We start from the raw sequence: 27,930 nt of genomic DNA, 5'->3' as shown, positions 1-27,930 counted from the left end.
TGTTTTAGCTGTGTATAAATGAATGAATGTTGTATTTTAATGTATCTTTTACTCTGTTTATTTGCTTTTATTCAACTCCATTCTTTTTGTAAAGTGTCTTTGGGTATTTTTAAAAGCGCTATACAAATAAAATGTATTATATTATGTTATGTTATGTTATGTTATGTTATGTTATGTTATGTTATCTTTTTATTATTATATTTATTGTATTATCCATATTAATGATCGATATGAATGAATTAATTATTATTTATTTAAATATTTATTGTATAAATATTACATATTTTTACAAACATTTTTGTTTTAAATATATTCTCCATATCATCAGCTACAGTATAAGAGAAGTGCCACATGTGCAGTTAAGATGTAATGAGCCCCATCGACCGACAGATAGCGCTGTTTCGCAACAAATGTAGGTAATAACCAAGCATGAGTAGAGCTTCTTGTAGCGGGACAGGGTGGGAGGTCCGTGGAGTTTTTCATAGACCGTCCCACTTGGCTGCGGTGGGTGAGCTGGGATAGGCTGGTAGTGTGTTTAAAGACCGTCATTGAGACGGGACACAAAAAGCAGAAAGGAGCTAGGAACTAGGAAGTCTTGCAACTTCTTCTGGATCCTGTGACGTGGGCGGGAACTAGGACAATCTCCCGGGGTGGGAAAACTAACAGATCTATATCTCGGATGACTACAGAATCATTATTGTGCAAACTTTTAGATCGCTCAGCCCCCCTCCGAAAAAGCTCCACAAGGACGTCAGATTGATCTCTTTGGAGGGGACCCACCGAGGAGGACATCATGCCAAGGAGGACCGTGCAAGAAGTGACCGTGCAGGATGTTCAAAAACGGAGAAATCCCAGCAAACACTACGTAAGACTTATTTCATTGACGCGACAACGCTTTTGCTGCTTTTGTGCAACATATTCAGGTCATTCTGCAGCTTTCCTCCCTTTTCCTGTCGGCTAAAGTAAAAACAAAGAGAGGATCAAATTACACTTCTCTGCCAGATGCTCGCATTGTGACTTCTAACGGGACTATTAGCCCAAAAAAATAGTATTATTATCTCATTTAACAGGAATATAAAGCAGAGTTTAAACTTGAATGGGTTACAATCGCTGTCAACCATTTTATAAGGTTAATGTCAACTTTGGAGTAAGTTTTAACACTCTTTTTGTTTGGGTGTGACATAGTGACACTGTACTTTTCAGTGTCACTGAGATACATTTAATTGTGTCGTATGACCTATGACCTCCCTAAATCTGCATGCTTTAGCTGGGGATCAACAAATAAAAAAAATAATAAAAAAATACTTCCAGCCAAAACTTTATGATTCTATGTCCACAATCTTAACCTTAAAATACCCTACTGACTACTGAATATCAGACATCCTCTATTTCCCCGTCATTGTTTTTTGTTACTTTTAAAGAAATCATACAGTCACAAACTGAAAGCAAATATAAGACGACTCCCAAGTGATTACATTGCAAACTCCTACTCCTACTTTTAGGCAAAACTACACTCATTAGCCACAACACCAGGTACATAATGTCTCTACTATTGTATTGACCTGAATGACAATATGACCCCCCCCCCCCTCTACTGTTAAGCGAAAGAACTGACAGTCCTAAACTAAAACACCTGACAAGGCAACACTGTTAGATTATTGTATTGACCAAAATGTTTCTCCCTGTGAACAAATTAATTATCAATGTCAGAGCATGAACTCGAACATAAGACCAACCCAAATATAAGACAACCCAGCTTCCTGTACACGAAATGAATCATTTTTATTTGAAATTGCATCATCAATATGAGTCAAAAAGGAAATTCTACTCCTTAGATACTCAACACTTGTTTGACTTTGTGTGTGAGAGTGACAGGAAGAAAAGCTCTGACTCATATGGGGAGAAGTCTGCCCTTTTCAGGCTCAATACTGTGAAGTTTTTATGTGTGCCAGCGTTACTTATTTAAACAATGTACTTACAAACTTTTTTTTGTTTATCGCCTGTTAGGAAAAACAAAACATATCTTGGAATCTTGTTTGCTTCCCTGTGTGGGAAACAAGACTGTCCAAAAGACAAAGCATCATTTCTTTCCTCTACACAATAGAGCCTCCATCATTCTTTTCTGTTTATGTGGAGCTTGTTCAAGTACATGACATCATGTGACCAGCAGGGCTCAACACGATGCTGCCAAAAAAAGGTGCAGTGGGGGGGGTTGGTTTCCGATGAACCCCCGCTGCATGTTCGGATGTTTGCATTCATAGAGCCAAAGCGTGAGTGTTTTTTGGAAAGATGCTTTGGCAAGACGGTTTTCCATCTGTGTCTTCCTTCTCTAAAACGTGCTGACTGGACACTTTTATGCACCCTGGCATGCAGTGGTATGCATTGTACGGTTACATTAAAGCATTTTTAATGGTGATGGTAATGGTTTTATTTCATTTGAACATGCATCAGATTACAATTGAATGCATCACATAATCAGTTCACAGTTCCACATGTCCGAAAGGAGTAGGAAGAAGCAAAGCTTATTAAATCCAACCCCTCCATCTGGTACTTTTACAATCAGTAACTGTTACATTTGTTCACTTCCTGCTTTCCATAATACAGTTTACTTTTACAATCAGTAACTGTTTCATTTGTTCACTTCCTGCTTTCCATAATACAGTTTAAGGTTTTTAAAAAGCTTTTGCTGGCTTTTCCATTGTCATCTTTGACTTATGTTACCCATGAAGGGTGAGCAAGGTCTAGAAATGAAGTCAGCAGGGAGTTTCCAGTCACCACTATTCTCTGTGGAAGATAATTAAGAACCGGGTCAAGCTAACAGACTGTGTTTATTAGGCTAGACGCTAACCATAACAGTTACTTTACTACCACATTTGTCCATCACATTCTTTTTTTTCTTTAGCCTTTGTTGCCTACTTTACTACCTCCGGAAAGCTCCAAGTCCCTAGTTTTATGGTGAATTGTTTAGTAGTTGGTTGGTTTATTTATAAACAAAATCAGGACAGTGGTATCAAACATACCGAGGAAGAAGCCAGCAATTTTTGGTGCAAATCTGAATAAAAATGCAGAAAGTATAGACCCTTTTCTCAGTCATGCTTATGTTATTTTCCTTGAACCAGAAAAACTCATGTGAGAGTACACCAACGGACAAACAAAAGCAAATATGACAAATCAATAGTAAAAAAGCTAAGAAAAATGTTTTGACTTCCACCTTTGTCCCATAGGTTTACATCATCAAAGTATCCTGGAGCGATGGCAGCACAGAAATCATTTACAGACGCTACAGCAAGTTTTTCGACCTGCAGGTGAGCAATATATCATTTCTAGCATTTCAGAATTTGTTTCTACGTATGTACATTTCCACCACCAAAGACAGTGTTCGTTATACTGGGGGGTGAGGCTAGGGATGGATGTGTGATGACCACAAAAATGTCTGAATCATTGACAAACATCATGCTGGCCATGTGTGTTGCACAAGGACGGAATCACATTAGCGTCTTAGTTTCCCTTCCTCTTTCCAAGCCAATAAGATGCGATGCAAGCAAGGACTCGAGGGAGGACAACGAACTGCACACATGACTAACCCTAATCAGATTACAGGCCTTTTAAATTGACAAGACGTATTGAAACGTGAACTTTTACTCCACTCAGACTAAAATGTTTAATATTAATAGCCATATCATCTCATAAGGCACAAGTCATTTGACTGCATATCTTTGAAAAATTAATGGAAAGTTCTGAACTCGTGTTTTCAGGCCAGTGTTTTTTCAAGCAAAATAATATTGCCCCTTTTAGTAGGTGTATATAATGTAATTGTGGATTCTGGATGCGAGACAAGGCGGTAGTCATGACATCATCGGCTTAATGACACGGATTCCAGTCATTCATCTCCTCTTATTGCTCGCTCTTAATTTCCTGTCCGGCTCCTTACGATCATATCCAGCTACTTTACAGTCAGCCCAAGTCATCGCTGCACACACTTGCGAGAACGTGAGAGAATTTACACTGTAGGATATATAACACTAAAGGGACTTGGCTTTGGGGCCAACAGGAAGTGTTATTCACCACTTCCTATCAACACAGCTGGTCCAAACAGCTGATGCTTTTGTTCAACCACCAGCTGCATATGACCTGATCTTTAACAATATATAACAGTGTCATAACCTTGAAGCCTTACAGTTACATATTATATACAACAAAATAACAATTATGAACTCATTCAATATCAAAAACACCATTTACGTTTCATGCTACATCGCGTTTCAAACATCAATTCCACAGATTTTTATTAATTAATTAATGGTTGACTATGGACTACTCATTCATTCATTTTCTACCGCTTATCCTCACGAGGGTGGGGGAGTGCTGGAGCCTATCCCAGCTGTCTTCGGGCGAGAGGCGGGGTACACCCTGGACTGGTCGCCAGCCAATCACAGGGCACATATAGACAAACAACCATTCACACTCACATTCATACCTATGGACAATTTGGAGTCGCCAATTAACCTAGCATGTTTTTGGAATGTGGGAGGAAACCGGAGTACCCAGAGAAAACCCACGCATGCACGGGGAGAACATGCAGAGATGGCCGAGGGTGGAATTGAACCCTGGTCTCCTCGCTGTGAGGTCTGACTATGGACTACTATTAGTCAGAAAATATTGAAAGACAAGTTATACCTGTATGTAGTATTCTGGTCACTAGGAGTCAGCAATGAGACATTGCATTAGATTAGATTACTTTAGCACAGCATGGTTAGCCATGGCTTGTACTACACGGTCGAGTGAAAAAAGTTCTTATCTCATTCCGTGTGGAAGTGGTACACTTTTGGCTTCTTATTTTATCGTCTTTTCTTAAGGTTACAATAAATAAATTGGTGGCTAACTACTTAGCTCGGGAGCATGCTTGTCTTGTGTCCCTGCAGTGGCTTGTGTTGTCAACAATGAATAATAGGAGTGGAAATGTGACTATAGGGGTGTTATATAATGTCTACAGCTCTAATAATGGTAAAAAAAAAAAATGCATTTAGAAAGTCATAAACAGGTCTTCTTTGATCAGTCGGATCTGGAACCAATTAACTGTGAGGGACGACTACATGTATTGTTTTAATTTCAACAGTTTTCCAATAGGAAATTGTGTAATAGTAAAATTCTGTCATGTTAGCCTTTCAGCTACGGGCTATTTATGGTGGCATCTTACCTGGTGTATGCGATTGATATTTCATTGACTGTGTGATACTGCACTGAGCACCCAGATGCTTTCCATGTTCCACTGAATTTGAATAGGAACTAGCCACTTTCATTCAATTTCTTGTAAAAGTAGCTCAGTTGCATCCGTCACAGATGATTGACCTGGTTAGAATAAAGTTTACATTGCCAACTGGTCTACACGGTGTGATAATGACTGTTTTGACACTAAAGAACCAATTTTCCCCAGAAGTAGACTGGTTTCTTGCCTTAGGGATGGAAAAGTAGAGAGATGTTTCTACTGTGGGGTCATCCTCTTGCGTTTATGCCACCAAGCACAGTTTTCCATGCTGCACACGTGTCCACTCTTCAAAGGATCCCAACTTTTGGAGAGACTTTAAAGCGGCTGGAAAAAATCCAATTCATCGCCTCTTGCTTCTTAACAGCTGTTGCATATTTTCCACATGCGGTAATCAAAAGTGTTAATAATGCGGAGTCACGTTTTATTGGAGTATTGGGGGCTAATTTTGCACAGCACAGCAAAGTGTTTTGTTAACACTTTGCTTCATGTTTCCTGGTAAATGACTGACCTTTAATAGGGATTTTCAGAATCCAATTGTAATGGCGTAATATTTCCCCATACAATTCTTGCATATAAAGGGTTAAAAATGACCTCATACAAGAATGTACAGTGGCCTGAATGCGAGCATCTTTGGGCTGAGAGGCTGCAAAAGAGAGCAGCATTTGTTCTCACTCTACATTAACAAGAGTCTGATCTTTTTTTTATTTACGGGGCGATGTGGTCTAAAGCGGATACGGACCAGACAAATTATAGTCCTCTGGAGGACCACGTCTGTGAATCAGAGAATTGAGTTAGTAAGCTCTACTCAGGGGTATTAATGGGCAGGATATTTTGCCATCATTAATGCCCAACATCCTTGTACCTTGATAAGATACAGCAAAGTGCAATAATTGATATTCAATAATCCCTCGTTAATTGCGGTTAGTTGGTTCACTAAACCAAACAGTAGCCACGTTTACATGAGGAGTTTTTCTCTTTCCGAATGACCTTTCCAAACGCAACGGTATACATGGAAAGGAATATTCCAATCGTGTGTCTACATGCGTCGCTATAATCAACCAGAATAGTCAATGAGGCCTGCACAGTAAAGCGTAAACATCAACATCACGTGATACCGACCTCAAGTTTTTCTTTCACTTGTTGGAATAATTCCATATTACCAGTTTTTCATTCATCCAGTCTTGAAATTTAGTTTGAATAAAAAACGAACTTTCCGCAGCAGTCCAGGGCCGATTGCTCGCCTCCATTTTTTTAAATCGAAGAACGTCTCAAGCTGCGTCTTACGTCACATCTCAGCATTGGCGGAAAGAACACAGGAAAACAGGAAAAGATAAAGTTCAATCTTGCTAATATTTTATAATTAAGCTTGGCACATATTTTATATAGATATATATTTTCTTTTTAATAAAATTGGACTTGTGAATGTATGTATAGAAGGATTTAGATTCTGTTCCACAAATGGCGGTAATGCACACAAAAGCTGCTTGCAAACCGCCAATAAACAACAGAAGAAGAAAAACACCACGAAGAAGAACGCAGTCTGACAACTTTCCGTTTGAGCGGGTACAAGATACCTCAATCAGATTGAGGAAAGGAATATTCCACCCCTGTGAATCCGATTATATATTCATTGGGATTGGCACTTTTCTTTCGGAATGATGTGTATACAAAGGTTAGATTCTTTCCGTTTGAGCAAATAAACCGAATGGAATTGGAATATTTGGGTCCATGTAAACATGGCCAGTGAAGTGTATTTGGTTAATGCTTTCTAAACAGAATTCTTCTAAATATGGTTTAACATTATTAGAGCCCTCCAGACATGAAATAACACCCCTACAATTTCCTTTACACTAGTAATATCACTCTGTGGATCTGTGTTTGAACAAATGGGGGGGGGGGGGCAGCCCTCACATCACACAACTTCAGCAAGCATTTTATAATATCTTCACAAAGCATAATACTGTAGAAAAGAAGTGTGGGTATGCTTTACCGTAGTCGGTGTACAGCTTAATCTGCCTTAATCCTCTTGGGTGTGGACTGTGGAGTTCACCAGAGCTGCACATGTTAGTGGAATCTTCTTCCAAACCTCCTTCATGACATCACTGCTGGCGCTGGTGGATGTTGGCCTCCATCCCTGTACTCCTCCATTAGGTTCAGGCCTGGAGGAGACATAGTTGGCCACTCCATCACCTTCAGCTTCCCGGCAAGGCACTTGTCATCTTTGAAGTGTGTTCGGGCTCCTCCGCACCATGTGACCCCGATTCCTAAGGAAGGGGATCGTGTTTTGCTTTAGTGAACCGTAGCTCCCTTGTGTTACACCACTAATGCAGCCTCAGACTGTGATGCTACCAGCACCAAGCAAGACAATTATTTACTCACTTGTGTTGTCAGCTATTTAGACAATAATGACTTTTGGAGACTATATCATATCTGTACTTATATGTTTAGGTACAAAAAGTAGGAACCAGACGGTTTTTAGTTTTTTTGTACAATATGCATTGTTTTATGGAATTTGATGCATCAAAATGGCCACCGGCTGGCCAAAAATATTTCAGTGTCATCCAAAAGTCAAGTTGAGGTCGCCATCCAACATGAATATTTGATACGAGATGCTTGACGTAACTGGCATTTTGGTGAGCCTATTCACTCCCAGCGGATGCACTTTCTTGCCTTGAGTGTCTCTGATGATTACAGAGTAGACGCAAGGACAGAGAGCGACTGGGTGTGTCTGTAATCGGACATGGGAGAGGTTGTAATGTGTGGGTGGAGGGTTACTGGTTCCTATGTGTTGTCTTCTGGGTTTGGTTGATTTATGGTCAACTTCTTTTTTATTTTCTTGTTTTATCTTGACAAAGATTGTAAAAAAAAGGTATTTGTTATTTTTGACTGACAAGATATTTTGCTATTTAGCTAGGAGACCCGGGTTCAATTCCATCCTCGGCCATCTCTGTGTGGAGTTTGCATGTTCTCCCCGTGCATGCGTGGGTTTTCTCTGGGTACTCCGGTTTCCTCCCACATTCCAAAAACATGCTAGGTTAATTAGCGACTCCAGATTGTCCATAGGTATGAATGTGAGTGTGAATGGTTGTTTGTCTATATGTGCCCTGTGATTGACTGGCCACCAGTCCAGAGTGTGCCCTGCCTCCCTCCCGAAGACAGCTGGGATAGGCTCCAGCACCCCCGCGACCCTCTTGAAAATAAGCGGTAGAAAATGAATGAATGAAAGATATTTTGGACATTTTCTATGTTCAATAAATGTGCTTACGTATTAAAATCCGGGATACAATACTGTATTAACAAAACCCTGAATATAAGACAACACATTTTTTTGGACAAGTATTTTTTATATATACAAATTCATCCATCCAACGTCCATCCAACCCTGTGTTGTCTCACAACAACTACCCTCATGTCCTCCTTCACTACATCCATAAACCTCCTCTTTGGTCTTCCTCTACGCCTCCTACCTGGCAGCTCTAAACGCAGCATCCTTCTACCAATATATTCACTATCTCTCCTCTGGACATGTCCCAACCATCTCAGCCTCTCTGACTTTATCTCCAAGGCCTCTAACATGTAATGTTAGATGTACTTGTACTTGTACTGATGTACTTGTTCCTGATCCTATCCATCCTGGTCACTCTCAATGTCAACCTCAGTATTTGCATTTCTGCTACCTCCAGTTCTGCTTCCTGTCTTTTGGTCTCAGTGGCACTGTAGACCAAACAAAATGGCTGGTCTCAATGATAATGAAAATATGTAAAAAGAATGAATGAATCAAGCAGTGTGGCAAGTCAAATGTTCTTGTTTTATACATTACTTTAGTACACATAAAAATATCTTGCATTATTTTTCTTACCGTGTTTTGAAATGTTTAATCTTGCTTCATTTGCTTTTTACCTTACAAGGGCTGATTCAGCATCTCCTCTCGTCTACAAACTTAGGCCCCGCACCTGTAAATTATAGATGACAATGCTGTTATTAATATATCACCTGCGTCAGGCTTGACTCAGGAGATTCTCTTACTTTTACCTTACTTTCACTCCCAAATACTTTTAAAAAAATGACAGTTGAGGCAATATTATACTGCAAAAGGCACTCTCCTCCATAATGACAAAAACAGAAATGTTCTACAATGTCAGTGTTGCAGCAGCATATGATGAACCAAGGGTGGGGTGGTAACGGTTGGTGGTTGGCTCAACCATCTGCTCTGTGCATTCCTAAATACTGCCAGACTCATTTTCATTTATTGGCCCGGGAACTGCTGATTTGTTTAAAAAAAAAGTGACCCATCCACAGCTATTTATTCCATTCAGTGCATTTTTGGAAGATTTGAATGATTACTTGTTGTGTTTCAGATGGAGCTACTGGATAAATTCCCAGTGGAAGGAGGTCAGAAAGATCCCAAGCGCAGGATCATTCCCTTCCTACCAGGTAAGAGTGCAACCTTGGAGGTTGGGTTCATATAATCGGGAGGTCCACTTCACACTGTGGGTGTGGTCAAGGGTCAAAATGCATCTAGGCAGGTCTAGGATAGGATTTCTTTGAGGCCATGCAGGTCTGGAAATCATTGAGCGGATATATGCACAAAAATCCACACAATGTTTGATTAACTGAGTAGGAGGAGGTGGACGAGATAGAAAAACACTCCTTTTTCCTCATACCATCAAATACAACCCCCCCCCCCTTGTCCGTGGAATGCATACGGTGATAATCAAAATGTGCTTGAGATTCTTTGTGATTATTTTTGCTGATGCATATACCAGGAAACGCTGGTTTTTATTTTATTTATTTTTTTGCTGGTGGTTGTGGCTATTGTGCAAATAGTGCAAGTTAGTCTGGGGTCTTTTTGTGGAGGTCAACCACACATCTATCCACTCAGCAATCTAAAGGCTCCTTTCTACTCTGCGACTACTGCATTCTGTCTTTGTGGTTCCCTTCATGTCGGTTCAGACATGTGTTTCACATTCCCAAGACAAACAGATAACGTACAAAGACCTTCAAAACCTAATCTTAACCTCAAGTAAAAACGTGATTCTTACAACAGAAGTGTCTCGTTGCTCTCAGGGTCTCATCTGTATCATGAAACTAAGATACCATTGCCTGATCTCAAAATTTCCAACATTCCTCGAAGATGTGATATGTTTTTAGTGTTCTGTTTTTATGGTAATCATGACTGTACACCAAGGCTGTACATATAAGAAATGGTCTATGACGTATGGGCAATACAGTATGTATTGCCCATACGTCATAGACTCATCGTGCTCATCGTGCCCAAACACCCTAAATCCAACTTATGGTTTCAACAGAGTAGGGGTGCACATTTTCAAATTTTCAACCTTTTGTGTGAAGCATTTTAGGAGTAGAGGAAACACATACATAAGGTCATGCAGTTGACTAGCTTGTCTGTGCCTGTACTTAGTACTAAGTCAGGGAGATAAGCACAGACAGTGACAGCATAATTTGTGTTTTGGAAAAGACCAGCTAATTACGATCCTTTGGGGCAATTGACAGGAAAACAAAGTCCTCATTGGCCTTCGGTGGAGCACAACTTGTTACGCGTTTCCCACACTTAAACATGTATAATTCTTTCTTTTTATCCAGGAAAGATCCTGTTCAGAAGGAGTCATATCAGAGATGTGGCCATGAAAAGGCTGAGGCCCATCAATGAATACTGCAGGGTGAGTATACGCACCATGGCGGAGCATGTTCATACTTGCTATGTGGTCTATGAGGACTGAATGAAATTGTAATGAATGCCACTGAGAGTATATATAAGGCCCTTTATTACTGCCAGTAAAATTCGTACTTTTCCTTTTTTTTTCTTCTTTTGTGTCGAAACGACAAGTATTTACACCCGATCTTTGGAGCTCATGTTGTATTGTCCAAAATAGAAGACAGTAATAGGAAAAAAGCCTCAAAATGACAAGTCATCTTACTGTATTATTTGGGGTCTAGAGGTTTATAAATACAAACCAACAGGTGGCAAACCACTTCTCCCCAACTGAGTCAGAGCTTTTCTTCCTGTCACTCACACACACCAAGTGGCCCACAGAGATGCAAACACAAGATGAATCAGCTCTCAGAGAGCGAAAAATGCACTACAGTACTTGCTTCGGCTCCACTCCCCAACTGAGTCAGAGCTTTTCTTCCTGTCACTCACACCAAGTGGCCCATAAAGATGCAAGCACAAGATGAATCACCTTCCAAAAGAGGGAAAAATGCACTGCAGTACTTGCTTTGGCTCCACTCCCCAACTGAGTCAGAGCTTTTCTTCCTGTCACTCACACCAAGTGGCCCATAAAGATGCAAGCACAAGATGAATCACCTCCCAAAAGAGCGAAAAATGCACTACAGTACTTGCTTCCGCGCCACTCCCCAAATGAGTCAGAGCTTTTCTTCCTGTCACTCACACACACACACTAAGTGTGTCTTTCGAGCAAAAGGAAAACATTAAGCTTGATGCGAAAGCCTCTGACCCGTTTTATTGTCATGTACATCAGCTTCCTCTCCTCCGGGAACACTTTAGACAAGATTTTGGAGTGTGACTGTCATCCATCTTAAGGTTGTTTAATAGGATTGAGGTCAGGACTCTGGTGATGTCTGTCTACTGTCATCTAAAAGGCCAGAAATGTGGTGGTGCCGAGCTTGTTCTAGTCAGCATAGGCGATGTTTTTCTTCTATTTTACAAGTTTGCTTAAACTATTCACACCTCCCTCCACTTCTCTGAGAAGGGAACTTGGAGGATGTTAGCTTTGACTTTAGTATTTAAATGTACCAGCTTGCCTTGGGGGAGTGTTTTTCCTGTGGGTATTTATGGGAAGGACCTTTACCACCATTGGCATCCACGCATAGAATAAGCTTTAACCGTGAAAAACAAATCTTAAGTCAATAAATTGTTTTCATCCACCCTGTTGACAAGGTGGAACGTCATGTTGATGCTGGAGAAGAGCTGAGTCAGACCTTCTCTGCATTTCTCTTAACCTGACTCGTGTGGAATTCCCCCGGTTGGGAAATCTTATGTTTTTATTGAAGTCAGGAAAAACATACATGGAATAATAGAGACTTTGCTTTTTTTGTTTTTTGCATACATCAACTTCTAAACTGCTGAGTGAGGATGAGGTCACATGCTGCTTGATCCAGATGATGCTTGTGAGGAAAACACCATAATAAACAAGCGCTCGCAAAGGATTGCAGACTTCTGCCAAGGCATAACAATAACAACATGCTTACTGCGCCTTTTTTTTAATGTCACTGTTTTGGATAAAAGACACAGAAATAGTCGACAAGTATTAGGACTGGGGCTAGGCTTAGGATTCAGGGTACAAGGAATAAAATCATTGGCACAGCTCTGCTATACTGGCAACATAGCATCCTGATTCATGCTTGGTGGAGGTAATCTCATTCTCATTCCATTTGTTCTTTGAAAACACACACAGACACACACATGTACAAACACACACAATTACCTTAATGCCAGCTCCTGTAAAGAACACCCATAAAGTCCATTTGCAGTAATGTACGCTGGCTGCTCCCTCCCTCCCATCTCGTCCCTGGGGAGCATCGTAATGAGGGGACGGGCCACGCACTGACAAGAAGAAAGACATAAATCCAAGGTTGGCAGTGAACTTTGACCTCATGCACCGTTCTGTGCTTTCCGTCGGTCACGGGGGCCAGACATAGTCGTTGGCGGGGTCACCCGTAAATCAAGCATTCAGCTCAGGAGCACCGTGAATGGGCAATATTGTGTACACTATGAATCAGCAAGCGGCTATTTTTGACTTTGGCAGCTCGTGGAAAAGTGGCTTTACTAACGCTGTATGTAAGTGCCACATGGGACAAGGGCACCTTAGTTTGGGTGTCTGGCTTCCATCCCATTGCTGCCAGTCCTGACGTTAGAGACACTGTGCTCCCTCAGAGGACAGAAGAGAAACACTTAAGAGTATTAAAACCCGAGGTAGAGGCCAGATAGAGAGAGCTTGATGGATAGTATTGAGGTTTTCCTGCCAGCTACAGCAGAAGAGGGCGTGGCACAAGGTCTTTGGCAGGAGATGTTCTGTTTCCTGGTTTTGGGAGTCAAGTGTGAGGGGTGATTGTCTGTCTTGCTCCTTTTTGGATGTTTTTTGAAAGATAAAAGTGGGACTTAAAGAAGAAAAGCAGTGGTAAGAATAATAAAAATGGCAGCCGTGTTGTCAGAGTCCATCTGTCTTGTGAAAGTGATCCTCCACATGGCCATGAAGGCAAGGCCAAGATCAATGGAGGGACCAAAGACGGAACAGGATCATGACATTGTCTTTGAAACATGAAACAAAAGCCATTTTCACATGAAGTACTTCAACATGTACATTGTATGGTACATTGCCCATGTTTGATAACTTTACTATACTCACCACCAGGTGGTCGTAAGGTTACCGATTCATGCAATCAAGTCGCAGATACCTAAATCAACTCCTAAGTCACTGACAAAACACTTGAATGACATTAAATAAAGAATTAAACCCAACAGTAATACATTAAATGAAGCAGTAATAATAAAAAACAATAACTCTTGACCTTTGTCCCTGTGGAAAATTACAGGGAGAAAGCATTGCAGGCCCATAATAATTTTTTAGCCTTTTCATGAATCAACATCAGGCTCACTGGGATATTGATTCTGGTCTTCCAGCCAATAAGACCACTGTGCTGCTTAGTTACGACCGTGTCTTTTATCTGAAAGGACAACTTCTTGAACGAGTCAAGTGCTTACAGATCAACATTACGTTTGTAATTTATTTATGGCAGCGTAACCCAAGGAAAATCTTGTTTCCCAACTTTTGAGACACATCTGCAGCTGCATCGATTCAGGTCACGGGTACATCGGGAGTGGCAGGAAGCAAAGCTCTGACTTTTTTTCTGACATTACAAAACTTTGCAAATATCCAAAAGAATAATTGATTGGCTGAAATCGTTTGGTGGTCAATGAATTCGGGAATTGTACTGGAATTTTATGGAAATTACGGTTCCAAAGACTCCAGAGAAGAACTGCTCTGGGTTTGTTGAGGACCGTATTTTTTTATATTTTCATTTGTAACCGAATAACTGCAACTCCGGCAAACAAACTAATGAGAACTAGTTTTCCCAACTTTTGAGACACATCTGCAGCTGCATCGATTCAGGTCACGGGTACATTGGGAGTGGCAGGAAGCAAAGCTCTGACTTGCTTCAGATGTTTGGAGTCACCTGTTGGTTTTGCATGTATAAATCTCTAGACCTTCGAATGTAAGATGATGTCTTACATTCGGGTCATTACAATACTTTGCATATATCCAAAAGAAGAATGGATTCGCTGAAATCATTTTGGTGGTCGGAATTCGGGAATTGTACTGGAATTTTATGGAAATTATGGTTCCAAAGACTGCAGAGAAAAACCGCTCTGGGTTTGTTGAGGACCGTATTTTTTTATATTTTCATTTGTGACCGAACAACTGCAACTACGGCAAACAAACTAATGAGAACTAGCTTTCTTCTGTATGTGGTATGTGACTGAATCTTCCTTTCTTGTACCCTTCCAGGCCCTCATCCAGCTTCCAGTCTACATTTCTCAGTGCGAAGAGGTCAGAGTGTTTTTTGAGACCAGACCTGAAGACCTCAACCCACCTAAAGAGTACGTTCCTCACACTGAGTATACACATGTATTGTTTTTTTCCACAAAAGATAAACATCTTTAAAAGATATGTTGTCTTATATTAGGACATGCAACAGATGCTGCGAAACGACCTTTCCAGTCAGAGCTTATAAAACATATTTTTATAAAACATATTTTTGCTTGACTACTAATTGGTTTAATATTTTTCGACGCAATTATAGTTATTTTTGCCGATATTCTGAATCCGTAAATGATGCTGGTATCAGAACCTGATACCGGTACCGGATACTGCACCATCTCTAACTTTAATATACTCTTGGTCTTCTATGCAATGGCGCCACTGCTCGTCTGAATGCAAATAGGGATGCAAGAATGAAAAGCAGTCAGCACTATATTGATATTGATGTATGGTGTCTGACAGCCAGACCTCTCAGTCTCATCAGCACTTACATGGTTTCTTCTGTATTCCGTCCACGGCTGTAGGTGGTTGCAAGGACAAACAGCTCCTAACTCCTCGTGCAAAGCCCCCGAGCATATGTTGGGCGAGGCAGGAAGGGGAGGGAGTTGACTCAATATAGGGAGGACCTTGGTTTGTCTTTATTGAAATTAGATTAAATCTGTCTGTGCTTGTGCAGCATCATTTGTTGGGGGGGACTGAAGACTTTCTCTTAAAAGAGCCTAACGCAGAGAAGAGTGGAAAAAAATGATGTACTTTTAACTGCAAAGGAGGAAGATGAGTGTCTTTAGAAGAGGAAGTGTTGCAAAGGGATAGTAAATGGAAGACGGGAAAGAAGGAAAGTCCAAAGAGAGATTTGAGATTTGAACAACCATCAATCCAAACAACTAGGAGTTCAAACTAAATCTTAGGGAAAAATTGTTCTCTAAAGTTGCACATATCAGGTCACGCCACCTCTACAGTTAAACAAACTTAAATCCACATCCATGTTTTTTTTTTTATAATAATACAAATGTATAAATTATGCATCTCAAATGGCAAAGAAATCCACAAGTTGAACTTCTTCTAAAGGTAAACACAATACACAATATTCATATTACTCTATATTGTGCATCCCAGTCCCGTATTTCACCTCCCCTAGAAACTCGGCAAAGAACAGCAGTCCTTGCTGCTCTTGAATAATCCCCATTATTAAATGGCCTAGCTTGTCCCAGGCTGTTATTTCTTTTTATAGCACATAACTGGCCGCACTTGCGATGAAGGATTTATCGAGGCGTAAGCAGCTTGAGAGATCGAAGGAATGCATTATGAGCCTGACAACATTGTTGTTGATAAAGGATAATAAAGAGAATTGTTGCCAAAACGTGAGTGATTTAAGTAGATTGAAAGGGAAGGCGATGAAGTAAAAAGTATGATACTGAGGCAAGAAATAGGCTCCAAAGTGATGTTCTGTTCATCTAGTTGATGTCTAAAGCAGTTTAACATCAGATTGTGTTTGAAATATCACTTATAGAAAAGCCCTAATGGCTTTTTTGTACTTTGACTGTCCTAAACCACATAGACAACTATCCATCCATCCATTTTCTATGCCACGAGTATGCTGGAGCCTATCCCAGTAGCAGGACAGGCAGAAACAACAGCAACAGAGCTGGACGAAAATCAACAATAACGAAACGAAATGACCTCAAAAACAACATTATGTGGAAACACTTTATACACACCGTCCATCTTCTTCTGCTTATCCTTTATACATACTAATTTTACAATCAAATCATGAGTCGGGTATTAAATATACAAGGTAAAGACTTATTTTTTCCACCACTGCAGGATGTATATTGCTACTGGAAGCTTGACGTTACATACTTTTGTTACATAATGCTGATTAAAACGTGGTATGTCTAATTTATAACCGCATATTAAGCACTATAAACCTTGCAATGCATCCTCTTTCTGTGTTTCCAGCATCACTTGCGACATGTGGCATTTTTTTTTCCAGCGGCAGCGGTGCTAATGTCCAAACAGAAGGATTAATTATTCTACATTTGATCAAACTTAAGATTTGTCAGATTAAAAACACAATTACTACATATAGTATGTCACTCTAAGCATCATGGGAAGTGTAGTTCTTATAGCGTAAACATACAGCTATTCTATTGCAATCTGTGTATTTACATAACCACATCAGCATACATGACTAGTCATTATTTAGACTTTACTTTATTTATTTATAGACTTTATAATTTAATGTACCTGCATTGTTTTGTGACTTATTTAAGTTAAAAAACACATCTAATTGTCCAGTCTTATATTTTGTCATTGTAGTTTTCTTAAAAGTAATGTTCAAATTTCATCTCGTGGGCTGAGTGTATCATGACACTATTGCTTTTATTATTATTACTATTATGATTACAAATGTTATTGGTTTTAATGTGTTCTTTTATTGCTTAACAGGGAACCAACAGGAAAGAAGAAATCAGGTCAGTCACATTTAAATAAAATAAATAAGTGTGTGTGTTGGTGAATGTAATAGTTTCTATTATTTTCATACATTCTTGAAAATTTAAACCCCCCATTGTGATGCTTTAGGTTCATGCCGATGTTACATTATCGCCCTCTAGTGGTGGAATAACAGCATTAATTCTGTCGTCCCAATTCAGATGCATTAATTTTCACATTTTTATTTTGATAACCTTTCTCTCCTTCATTCTCTCTTAAGTTGCATCCATGTCATTCCTTTTCAGTTTTCTTCTCCATTCATTTTCCTTTCCATCAGGGTTTGTGGAGAGAGTGACTACTTTCCTAAAGCCAGGTAGTAAGACACTGACTGTCATGCTTGGTCCTGCTGTGTGTTGACCTGGCAGGTTATGCTATAGAGAAACACCAGCCACACTTCTTTCCGCACCCCCCTCAATACCCTCCCGAGCTGCACTTTGGAATTGGAGATGGCTACTATGGATTTAGTTAAAGTACAATGTGGTTGCATACAGCTTTACTACATAGGTAGCAGTTGTAAATACAAATTATACAGTAAACATCCAATATGAAAGTATATAGATATACAGAATGTCTTGACATGTTCTTTTTGTTGTTGTCGGACTATGCCTAAATCTAATCCATGGGATGTGATTAAATTTCCTCAAATAATAGCCTCTGCTGATGGACGCCGTGACCAAAATATTCACCTCATCAACAAATTATACAGGCACCTTTCAGGGAACTAATATTCAATGGTGCCACCAGGTGGTGCTAATGAGTGATGAGTGATCCCACCATGCAGCACAGACATGGCATAGGGTTCATTCATTCATTCATTCATTTTCTACCACTTATCCTCACGAGGGTGGGGGGGGGGTGGCTGGAGCCTATCCCAGCTGTTTTTGGGCGAGAGGCAGGGTACACCCTGGACTAGTCGCCAGCCAATCACAGGGCACATATAGACAAACAACCATTCACACTCACATTCATACCTATGGACAATTTGGAGTCGCCAATTAACCTAGCATGTTTTTGGAATGTGGGAGGAAGCCGGAGATGACCGAGGGTGGGATTGAATTTGGGTCTCCTAGCTGTGAGGCCTGCGAGCTAACCACTCGTCCATTGTGCAGCCGTTTAGGGTTAAATTTTAAAGAGACATGCTACTGTAATGTTTTTACTATTATGAAATATGTTATTGCTTAATTGTATTGTCTTGCGGGTTCGCTGTCTCATGACACCCATAATAAATATATACGTAAATATATCATGTAATAGGACTGCACTGCGGTCGTGTGGTTAGCGCGGAAAAACATGCTAGGTTAATTAATTGGCGACTCCAAATTGTCCATAGGTATGAATGTGAGTGTGAATGGTTGTTTGTCTATATGTGCCCTGTGATTGGCTGGCGACCAGTCCAGGGTGTACCGAAGACAGCTGGGATAGGCTCCAGCACCCCCCCACAACCTTTGTGAGGATAAGCAGTAGAAAATGAATGAATGAATGAATATCATTTAATAATTTTATTACAGTGTTTTTTGTTATTATTTAAATCAGACATTTTTGTGTTTGCTTTGCCACTGCCTACTGAAGGATGTGCGTCTGAGGTGCAGTATTTGAGATGCTTGTTTTTATTCATGCCACCCACCTAAATTCAATATCATTCCGTCATATTTGTAGCAACTACATTTCCACCTTTAGCGTTTGTCTTAACCGTAAAAATTAGGTTTTGTTGGCTTTAACTGAGTCAGGATTGAAACCAGAGTGGGTTGCAATGACTTCTAGTGATTTGATGTTTCATGGTGTTGGTGGTGGGTCTGTTTTTGTGGTGCTGGGTTATAATTGGCATAACAGTCTATACCTTTTAATCATCTCTCTAACATCCATCCCTATCATTATGTTTGTTTCTACTGTACTGTCTCTCTCCAATCACGTCTGCTACCTCACCTGCTTCGCATTCAAGGATGACTCTTCATAGTCTAGTTAAGCCTCCTCTCAATTTTTTATCTTGGAATTGTTGGCATGTCATGACCTTCATTAGTCGACGTTTGATTGGGTTGGGACGGTGATGTTCAAAATTAGTGACTATGTCAAAAGCGCTTGGCTGAGTGGAGGCTTTGCTACATTATTGAGACGAGACGGTTTTCTCATAAAAACAAAAACAGAAGACAGGAAATGACTGTGATGTCACGCTAACAGGAGATGCCACCTCGGCGGACCCGCTCCTGTTGGACCAGTATGTGGCGGTAACGGACTACGAGAAGCAGGAGAGCTCTGAGATCAGCCTACGGGTGGGTCAGGTGGTGGAGGTCATTGAGAAAAATGAGTCGGGTAAGTTCGCACAATCCAACACGGGAGGGCTTTGCATAACTCAAACTTTCAGTCGTCCGTCTGCATTTTGCGGTAGGAGTAGGAAGAAGCAAAGCTTATTAAATCCTACCCCTCCATCTGGTACTTTTACAATCAGTAACTGTTGCATTTGTTCACCTCCTGCTTTCCTAATATAGTTTAAGTTTTTTTTATTTTTTTTATTTTTATATTTATTATATATATTTTTTTTATTTTATTTTCATTTTTGTCACATACCGAAGTATGAGGTGATATGACCATCCAATGACATAATGGGTACCATAGTAAGTGTCAATATAGTGATATATATATATAGCACATCATGACTGGTTCAAGACTCTTCATCCTTGTATTTAGCAAACATCAACTGCTTGTATTGTTTCTTGAATTGGCTCATTGTTGTTCATTGTTTGAGGGTCTTACTCAATCCATTCCATAGTTTGATTCCACATACTGAAATGCTATGGCTTTTTAACATAGTCCTAACATATATAAGTGTTTCAAAATTAGTTAATCTCTTAACACCCTGCTCCGACGTCACTTACTGTCTGCTTACCCTTATTATGTTAACTATATGAGGTAATACAAGTGTAAAGGTACCACACAGGGGTGCTATTTCATGTCTAGAGGGCTCTCATGTTAAAAATCGGATTCAGAAGCTTTATAAAAACAGGTTTTCTCTGCTCTAGTTATGAAATTATTGCATTCATGAATAAGGAATACTACTTTGTGGACATTATCTTATCATGGTCGGGTCTGGAACATTAAAATGAAAAACCATTTGTGCCTAAAACACACAATTACCAACACCTTGTGGTGCACGGGGAATAGAGCAGAAAGGAGACGGGCTCAGTGTGCATCATATAAACAAAACAGGATTGAATATTATTTTGTGCATTAAGAGTGTTTAATCTTGAAGAAAAAATCAAGTGTACCGGAGTAAAATGTATATAAAGTTTACTTCCTATAGTATTGTCCCTCTAGAAGATGTGAGGATGTACTCACTCCTTTTATGTTACATGCTGTGCAGGCTGGTGGTTTGTGAGTTCAGAAGATGCCCAGGGTTGGGTTCCTGCCACCTGCCTGGAGGCCCAGGATGACCCTGATGACTTCACTTTCCCAGGAGACGAAGGTACACGTTGGTTCTATTGTTAAAATCCAACATCTCTTTGAGGGAAAATGGAAAATGAAATAATAGGACTGCATCCAGGGACTCAATCCAAGCCTGGCTTTTATTGAGAAGTTTCTAGATGGGTTGATGGGTGTCATGTTCACTTCCTGTCTTGCCTCACCATCGTGCTGCTACGTCAGCGCCTCGAAGATTCTGGTCTTTGCCGAGGCACGTGGGCCGGCGCAGAACTTTAGGGGATCTTTTCAGCACGGGCTTTGGGCAAGGTGGAACGCATGCCTTTCTTCTCCCCCCTCACCCCTTCACCATAAAATTTCACGCATGCATCCACATTTAGTGCATATCCACGGCATGGTTGGAACGTCTGTCTGTGCATGTACAGTAAATTTAATCCTTGCATAAAAGTTCTTCAACACTTCATTAACAGCCATTTCTGCTCATTAAAGTGGTAGAAAAAATAGAAATGTAGTGCAATAACAGGTGCACAACATTCATATGGAACTGGACAGAATATTTGATTCATTTCAACAGTTTTTAATTCAAGCCCTCCTTTGTATTGTCTGTAAAGTCTGTACTAATGATGATTCAAACAGAAAGCATGGTCTAACATTTATTATTTACTTATTTATAATCTAAAAGGTCTTCTTACTCACATTTTTAATCTCTCCTACAAGGTTACGCTTTTTCCCTACATCGCTTACGCTTCATATGCAAATGATATGCAGAATAACTAATGACGTCATCTAGCGACTTCTAGGACAGCCAATAGCTACTTTTCATACTGAGGAGTTAGCAACAGTGATGGCAACTGCCATAATACCGAAGAAGCTGCAGGCTTCTCACACAGATCAATGTAAGTCAGACTGCACACAAGACTGCTCATTTTAAAAAATAGGTTGAAGCTCGTCTGTGTTGCCGCGGTTGGAAAGAGGTATGGTTTGCTTTCGCTCGTTATTAATCGTTTCTAACTTTACCGCAGTGCAAAAGTGCCCCAAAACCACCACAGCCACAACGTTTGACATATGAAAGAAATTAGCCACGATATGACGAAAACTACGCTATCGTGTAGCGGTACTTCAGAAAAGTTTTTTTTAACAAATCGGTGGATGGTTTATTTCTTCTACGACAGAGTAGCCAAACATTTCATCGGCTAACTTGTAATTGACTACAGATGTTGTTTACGGAACAAATTTAAAGTTGTGGCTTCTGATTGGTCGAAAATGATGCCTATCATTGATAGTGACCAATTAGAATTACAAAATAGAGATCCAGCTTGACCAATTGTTTAATACAAAATGTGTTATTCATTAATGGTTGGAAACATGTATATTTAGCCTAAACTAATCAATATATTTAAAATCTAATATGGTAAAACAAAAATATCTACAGTATAAAGTCATGAAGGTGTATCTAAAGAAGTGTTGTGTGAATGGTTGCATGTTTATGCATGTGTCCTCTAGTCTTTCTACAAACATTTCTTACATAGTTTATGTAATCAGTATGTTCAAATCTGTTAAATATTATTTTAATTATCTGTGTAAACATTCATTTTTTTGCATTTTTCAGCCAGGTGCAAACTTCACAGCGACCAACAATATAATAAATATATTAATAATACCTACTGATGGCTGTGTTAATGCAATATTTAATTTATCATTGTGTTCTTTGTACTCCATAGCTTCTTTTCTACATCAGTTTTGTGTCTTTGTAGCAATCCCATCCAGTATATTGCACATCATAACTGACAGCATTGCCTTCATTTTCTATTTTAGAGGAGAAATATTCAGTGATTTATCCCTACTCTGCTCGGGGCCAGGATGAGATTGACTTGGAAAGAGGAATGATCGTGGAGGTTATTCAGAAGAACTTGGAGGGTTGGTGGAAAATCAGGTAATTCACTCTACCAACATAATTATTGCTAAGAGGGCTTATTATTATCATTATTAAATATAATATACATTATTCAACGTCTATATATTGAATGTAAATATATTACATCTACTTAAATATGGTTCCCTGTCAAGTAAAATAGTAGAAAACTAGCGTCACAGACCTGTTGGTGTATTTTAAACATGAATAATGTCTTCCTGAGTAATGGATAAAAGTGGGTTAGATACCCGGTCGGTCTGTGGCACTGTTTAATAAGTATTGGGTATGCTATGGAGACATAAACGTTTCACTGGAAGGTGCAAGCGGCACTGTGTAGCTGGGGAATGTGGAAAAGCAGCCTCCAGCCCCTCCCACGTTGCCACGTGTAATGCCTTGGGGTAAGAACCATAACCTCAAAAACCTCAAACTGCTCCAGTGTGGTTGTTTCGGGCATCCATTGCACTGTAAATATCCGTACATCCCATTAATTGTATAGGAGTTCACAGTACCAAACAAAGTAAACAAAGGTTGCCCCAACAGATCTAGTTGATGCCGTCGTTACAGTTTTTTGCAACTCTTTTTTTCTTATGATTAAATTACACAGACCATTTGGACGTGAGGAAGGAAAAACTGCAGAATAGGCGCAGAATCTGGAAGATCTAGAAAACATTCTGTGTAGCTGCTCTATAGGAGTCCACGACTTAATACATAGGTCCGAAAATTAATAAAATGGGTCTTCTTTAATACAGAGTAGTAATTGTGTTGTGGTATACTACATAAATAATAATAACCTTGTCTCATAATTGTTATGGTGGTGTTTTTTTAAATATATATCCTGTATACATATTCTGCCAAGCTAATTCTTGGGTCTGTTGTGTTTTTTTTCCGAAACTTTCTCGTCCAATCAGGTACCAGGGATGTGAGGGCTGGGCCCCAGCTTCCTACCTGAAGAAGGCTGACATTCAGAGCCAGAAGCAAGCGGCGGGCGCTGCAGCACACGCCAGTACTAACGACTTGGACGGGTTCTCCAAACAGAGCCATCCGGTCAACGCCAGCCGAGAGAACCAGAAAGAAAACAGACTCTCCATCTTTTCTGAAAACAACAAAAGTAATAAGTCACTGGAGATGATACAGAAATGTTTTGTAATTCATGTACAACACTGATGTAACTTTTCATTGACAGAAGTGGGACTGAGACAAAGACCTCCACCACGTAGAGACCTCTCCATAGTAAGACACCTAAATTAATGTACAGTATTTCCTCAAATAATGGATCCACAAAAAAATCCATGAAATTCATTTTTTTATTATGTATTCTTAGCTTCCCAACAGTTTTTAATCCAATCCAATCCACTTTATTTATATAGCACATTTTATAAACGGAGTTTCCAAAGTGCTGCACAGACTAGTAAAAATAAAGATCATTTAAGAAATAAAATAGTAAAATAGATATTAAAATATTAAAAACAAGAAACAAAGCAATAAAAGTATAAAAAATAAAACCAATTACAATAAAAACAAAGAACTAAAAGACACAGGACCATACGACTCACTCCGAGTTAAAAGCCAGAGAATAAAAGTGGGTTTTAAGACGAGACTTAAAGCTTTCGATGTTGGGGGCCTTTTTTTTTACTTGGGAGGGGAGAGAGTTCCATAGTTTAGGGCCAACCACAGAAAAGGCTCGGTCTCCCCCCCCCCACAAGTTGGAGCTGGCCCTCGGACCTCAGTGACCGCGCTTCATTGATTACCATTATATTAAAATGATCATAACTCCTCCTGTTACCTGGTCACTAGTGTGTGTGTGACAGTAAGAAAAGCTCTGACTTACTTTGAGGAAAAGTCGCTTGCCACCAACTTTTCTATGAATGAATTCTGTATGAATCTTTCCACCTCAAATATAAGACGATCAGTCTTTATTTCTGAGGATCAAATACATGGCTTACTTTAAATAAACACGTTCAGTAGAGGAACTAAGTCACCCTTGTCACTAGATAGCCTTGCATTCAACTTCATTTTATTGTTTTTAATAAAACGACTTGCGTTTTTTCACAGCCACGTGGTACAAACCTTCCCAAGCCGCCTGGTCCACCTCAAGTTGAGGAGGAGTTCTACACAATCGCGGACTTCCAGACCACCATTCCCGATGGGATTAGCTTTCAGGCTGGAATCAAAGTGGAGGTAAATTCAACACGAGTAACTTTATTGATAATTTAGTACAACATTGAATGAAAACGACATTTTTACCTACCAGGTGATTGAGAAGAACGGAAGCGGTTGGTGGTACATCCAAATCGACGACAAAGAAGGATGGGCCCCGGCTACGTTTATCGATAAGTACAAGAAGACAAGTAGCGCCCTCAGGCCCAATTTCCTGGCGCCTCTTCCCAATGAGATGGAGAAGCTACGACTGGAGGATGGTGGTTCCTCAGCTATTCAGAGCACAGATGATAGCTGGTCCAAGCCTTTACCAGATGAACCCACCACAAACCCAGAGTCCTGCGCCCGACCGAAGCTGAGGGACTGGAAGGCTTCTGCCAAGACTTCTGCCGTGTCTGGACCGTTACCTCCGGCCCCTGTCGCGCCACCTGAGGAGAAACCGGCTCTACCACCGCGAAGGGAGTCCATCCATAAGAGTTTTGAATTGGAGGTGGCGGAGAAACCAAGATCAGATCATCTCAAGCCTTTGCCTCCAAAACCTCCAGCGCCAGGGGTCATCATACCGATGGTTCCACCAAAGTCAGCACCTTTTAAACCGGAGAAAACCCCAGAGCCGAAGAAGGAGGACAAGAGCAAAGCGCTTCATCTTCGGAATGAGATGGGTCTTGAATGTGGTCACAAGGTTTCTGCCAAAGAGGTGAAGAAGTTTAACCTGAAGCCGGTACCCAAGCAGCCAACAAAACCCAAGTCTGATGTCCCGGAGGAGAAACCAGAGGTAACCAGCCCAGCTATATTCATGAAGCCCAAACCGGTGATCCGACCTAAACCAGTTCCAGCTGCAAAGCCGGACCCACCAGCAGCACCAGCAGCAGAGAACAAACTTGACATCACCAACCTAAGAAGTAAGCTGAGGCCTTCTAAACCTGTAGATCCCAGCACCGCTTCAGGGGACGCCAACCATCAGAGCGACACCCCAGCGACCGGTTCCCACCCTAGCAACCCCCCTCATAGCTCATCACCTATTCAAACATCTCTAAATAATGGCAAGAACTGCGAGGAACCCAAATTTTCTCCAAAACACATGAATGGCCACAGTCAGGAGAAACCAGCAGTGCCTCCTCACAAGGATGCTCCTCAAAGACCCCCAGCCTTGGCTCCGAGACGACCTCCCCCTCCAAAGAAGGCCGAGCCGTCCAGCCCTACAGAGCTCAAACCTGGACCACCCCAACTCAACAGACCCCCACCCCCTAGACCAAAGGGATTCTCTCAAGACTCCAAACTGAATAAAGTCCCCATTCCTCCAAAACCCCAAGTGAAGAGCGACAAGCCCGGACCACCTAGAGACAAACTCCCACCCTTGCTTAAGGAACCCAGTAAAGACGAGCTGTATCTGGCCGTGGCGGACTTCGAAGGCGATGACCAGACATCCAGCTTCAAGGTGGGGACGCTCTTTGAGGTTCTGGAGAAAAACAGCAACGGCTGGTGGTTCTGCAAGAATGTAGGAGAAGACATCGAGGGCTGGATCCCTTCGAATTACTTGAGCAAGAAACCGTAGGTAGACAAAAAATACATCACTACTTTTTATTTAGCCAATAGGCTTTTTTTTTTTAATTTATAGGTACATTTTCTTATACTTAAACTAAACCAGCAATAATAAACATGGGCTTTTGTGATGTTTACTTCTATAATCGATACATTTCATGACTTTTATTAGAAGCTTCCTGTCGGTGTTGCTATGTCAGAGGTTAGGTGTTTGCATAGAAGTACAACTAATGTTCACTCCGCTGCCCCAAACACAGTACCCATATTTTACAAACATTCCAGTAGTGGACAAATAGTGGCATTTTATGGTCTTTACATAAATGCTACGTAATAGCAATCACTACAAGAGTTCACGTTGCCAAGCAGAAGTGCTTTTTATTTTTATTTTTGTCATACATATTCATTTGTATGTGTTGTTTTATGTTGCAAAGATATGCAACATTGTTTATGTCTCACTCATAGTACATGAGGGCAGACATGTCGTAAAGTTTCCTCAAATAATGGCGTCACAAATAGACAGTTGGCTTCAGTTCGTCGGGTGTGTTCACTTAAAGGCTTTATTTTAATATGTGTAGTGAAGCCTTTTTTTTCCTTCAAGACACTAGATTTTTCTCACATTTGGTGGTCATAAACAGGCTCCAGGGACAAATATAGAACAGATATCATTGTTAAAAATCAATTTTGCATAATATGCTGAAGACATCTGTCTACATCATATACACATACCACCTGGAGAGCAGACGTGGCATCTGTAAAGCTGGACTTTTAAGTGGAATTTAAAGTAGTCATATGTATATGTTATCATAAAGCCTGTAAAAATAGTCTTCCTCCAAAATAAATACCATAATTCCAAAAAATGCCTGATGCTGGTGCGTGCGCCCAGGACCACTAAATGAGTAAATACCATAATTGTGAATGTTTACATCAGAACTGATAGGGCGTGTCTTTAAATGTCTGACGTAGTGACCGGTGCAATTATTTACAGTATTTTCACACAAAAAAGTGTGTGTGACCAATGTATAAAATATTGTTTTACATTAAGGCTTGACTGGTCTCAAGCACGGTCAGTGTATCAAAAATATTTTTGAACTGTAAAGACTTATCTTAAATGTTTTTTATTTGACCCATTAAAAATGTATTGATGACGAAAGAGATCAGAAAGATTTAGTGTTTAGATGAGTGTTTGGACCGAGTGCATTCTATGGTTATTGTCACCAATTAGCAAAGTGGATAACTGGCACAATCAGACAAGACTTTATAATGTGAGTCGCTATGTTATGCTGACAAAGAACCAACAGCAATTCTACAAAACAGCATGAATGCACCTAATATTGTTTTGAAGTAAGTTGAGTCCAGTACTTAGTAGTATGGGTTATCATCATGGCAGTATTGTAATGTTTGTCACTTTTTTTTTTTTTTACTTTTTGAAATTTTAAGTCAATAAACATTTCACATTTTTCAGATCTTGTGCATTTATTGATCGTTTTTCTTGTGTAGAAATAAAAAAAAAAAACGTTTGCAAACAATATGTTCCTGATGAATGCACTGTTTTGCACGGTTGGATC

The 27,930-nt window shown here is 40.2% G+C and overlaps 1 protein-coding gene across 3 annotated transcripts; it reads left to right on the top strand.

Annotated features, from left to right (window-relative positions):
* The first annotated feature begins 522 nt into the window (after positions 1-522).
* sh3pxd2b (SH3 and PX domains 2B) lies at positions 523-27,816 on the top strand. 3 transcript variants are annotated; one of them, XM_058088236.1, is made up of 15 exons: positions 523-650; positions 714-865; positions 3,225-3,305; positions 9,625-9,700; positions 10,871-10,947; positions 14,818-14,909; positions 17,299-17,324; positions 17,621-17,656; positions 19,519-19,650; positions 20,699-20,800; positions 22,570-22,687; positions 23,575-23,774; positions 23,850-23,896; positions 24,719-24,844; positions 24,918-27,816. In XM_058088236.1, exons 2-15 carry the CDS (start codon positions 794-796, stop codon positions 26,376-26,378), a joined length of 2,646 nt encoding a protein of 881 aa, XP_057944219.1. In that variant the 5' UTR covers positions 523-650; positions 714-793; the 3' UTR covers positions 26,379-27,816. The 3 variants fall into 3 exon arrangements, with proteins under 3 accessions (XP_057944219.1, XP_057944218.1, XP_057944220.1); XM_058088235.1 differs by having other exon boundaries at positions 549-865; XM_058088237.1 differs by lacking the exon at positions 17,621-17,656 and having other exon boundaries at positions 549-865; positions 24,918-27,815.
* The last annotated feature ends 114 nt before the right edge of the window (positions 27,817-27,930 follow it).

Source organism: Doryrhamphus excisus, chromosome 11 (genome assembly GCF_030265055.1).
Source record: "Doryrhamphus excisus isolate RoL2022-K1 chromosome 11, RoL_Dexc_1.0, whole genome shotgun sequence".
In the NCBI taxonomy this organism is placed as follows: Eukaryota; Metazoa; Chordata; class Actinopteri; order Syngnathiformes; family Syngnathidae; genus Doryrhamphus; species Doryrhamphus excisus.
The sequence above is the reverse complement of the archived record's forward strand: the minus strand, read 5'-3'. Positions and strand labels throughout refer to the sequence as shown.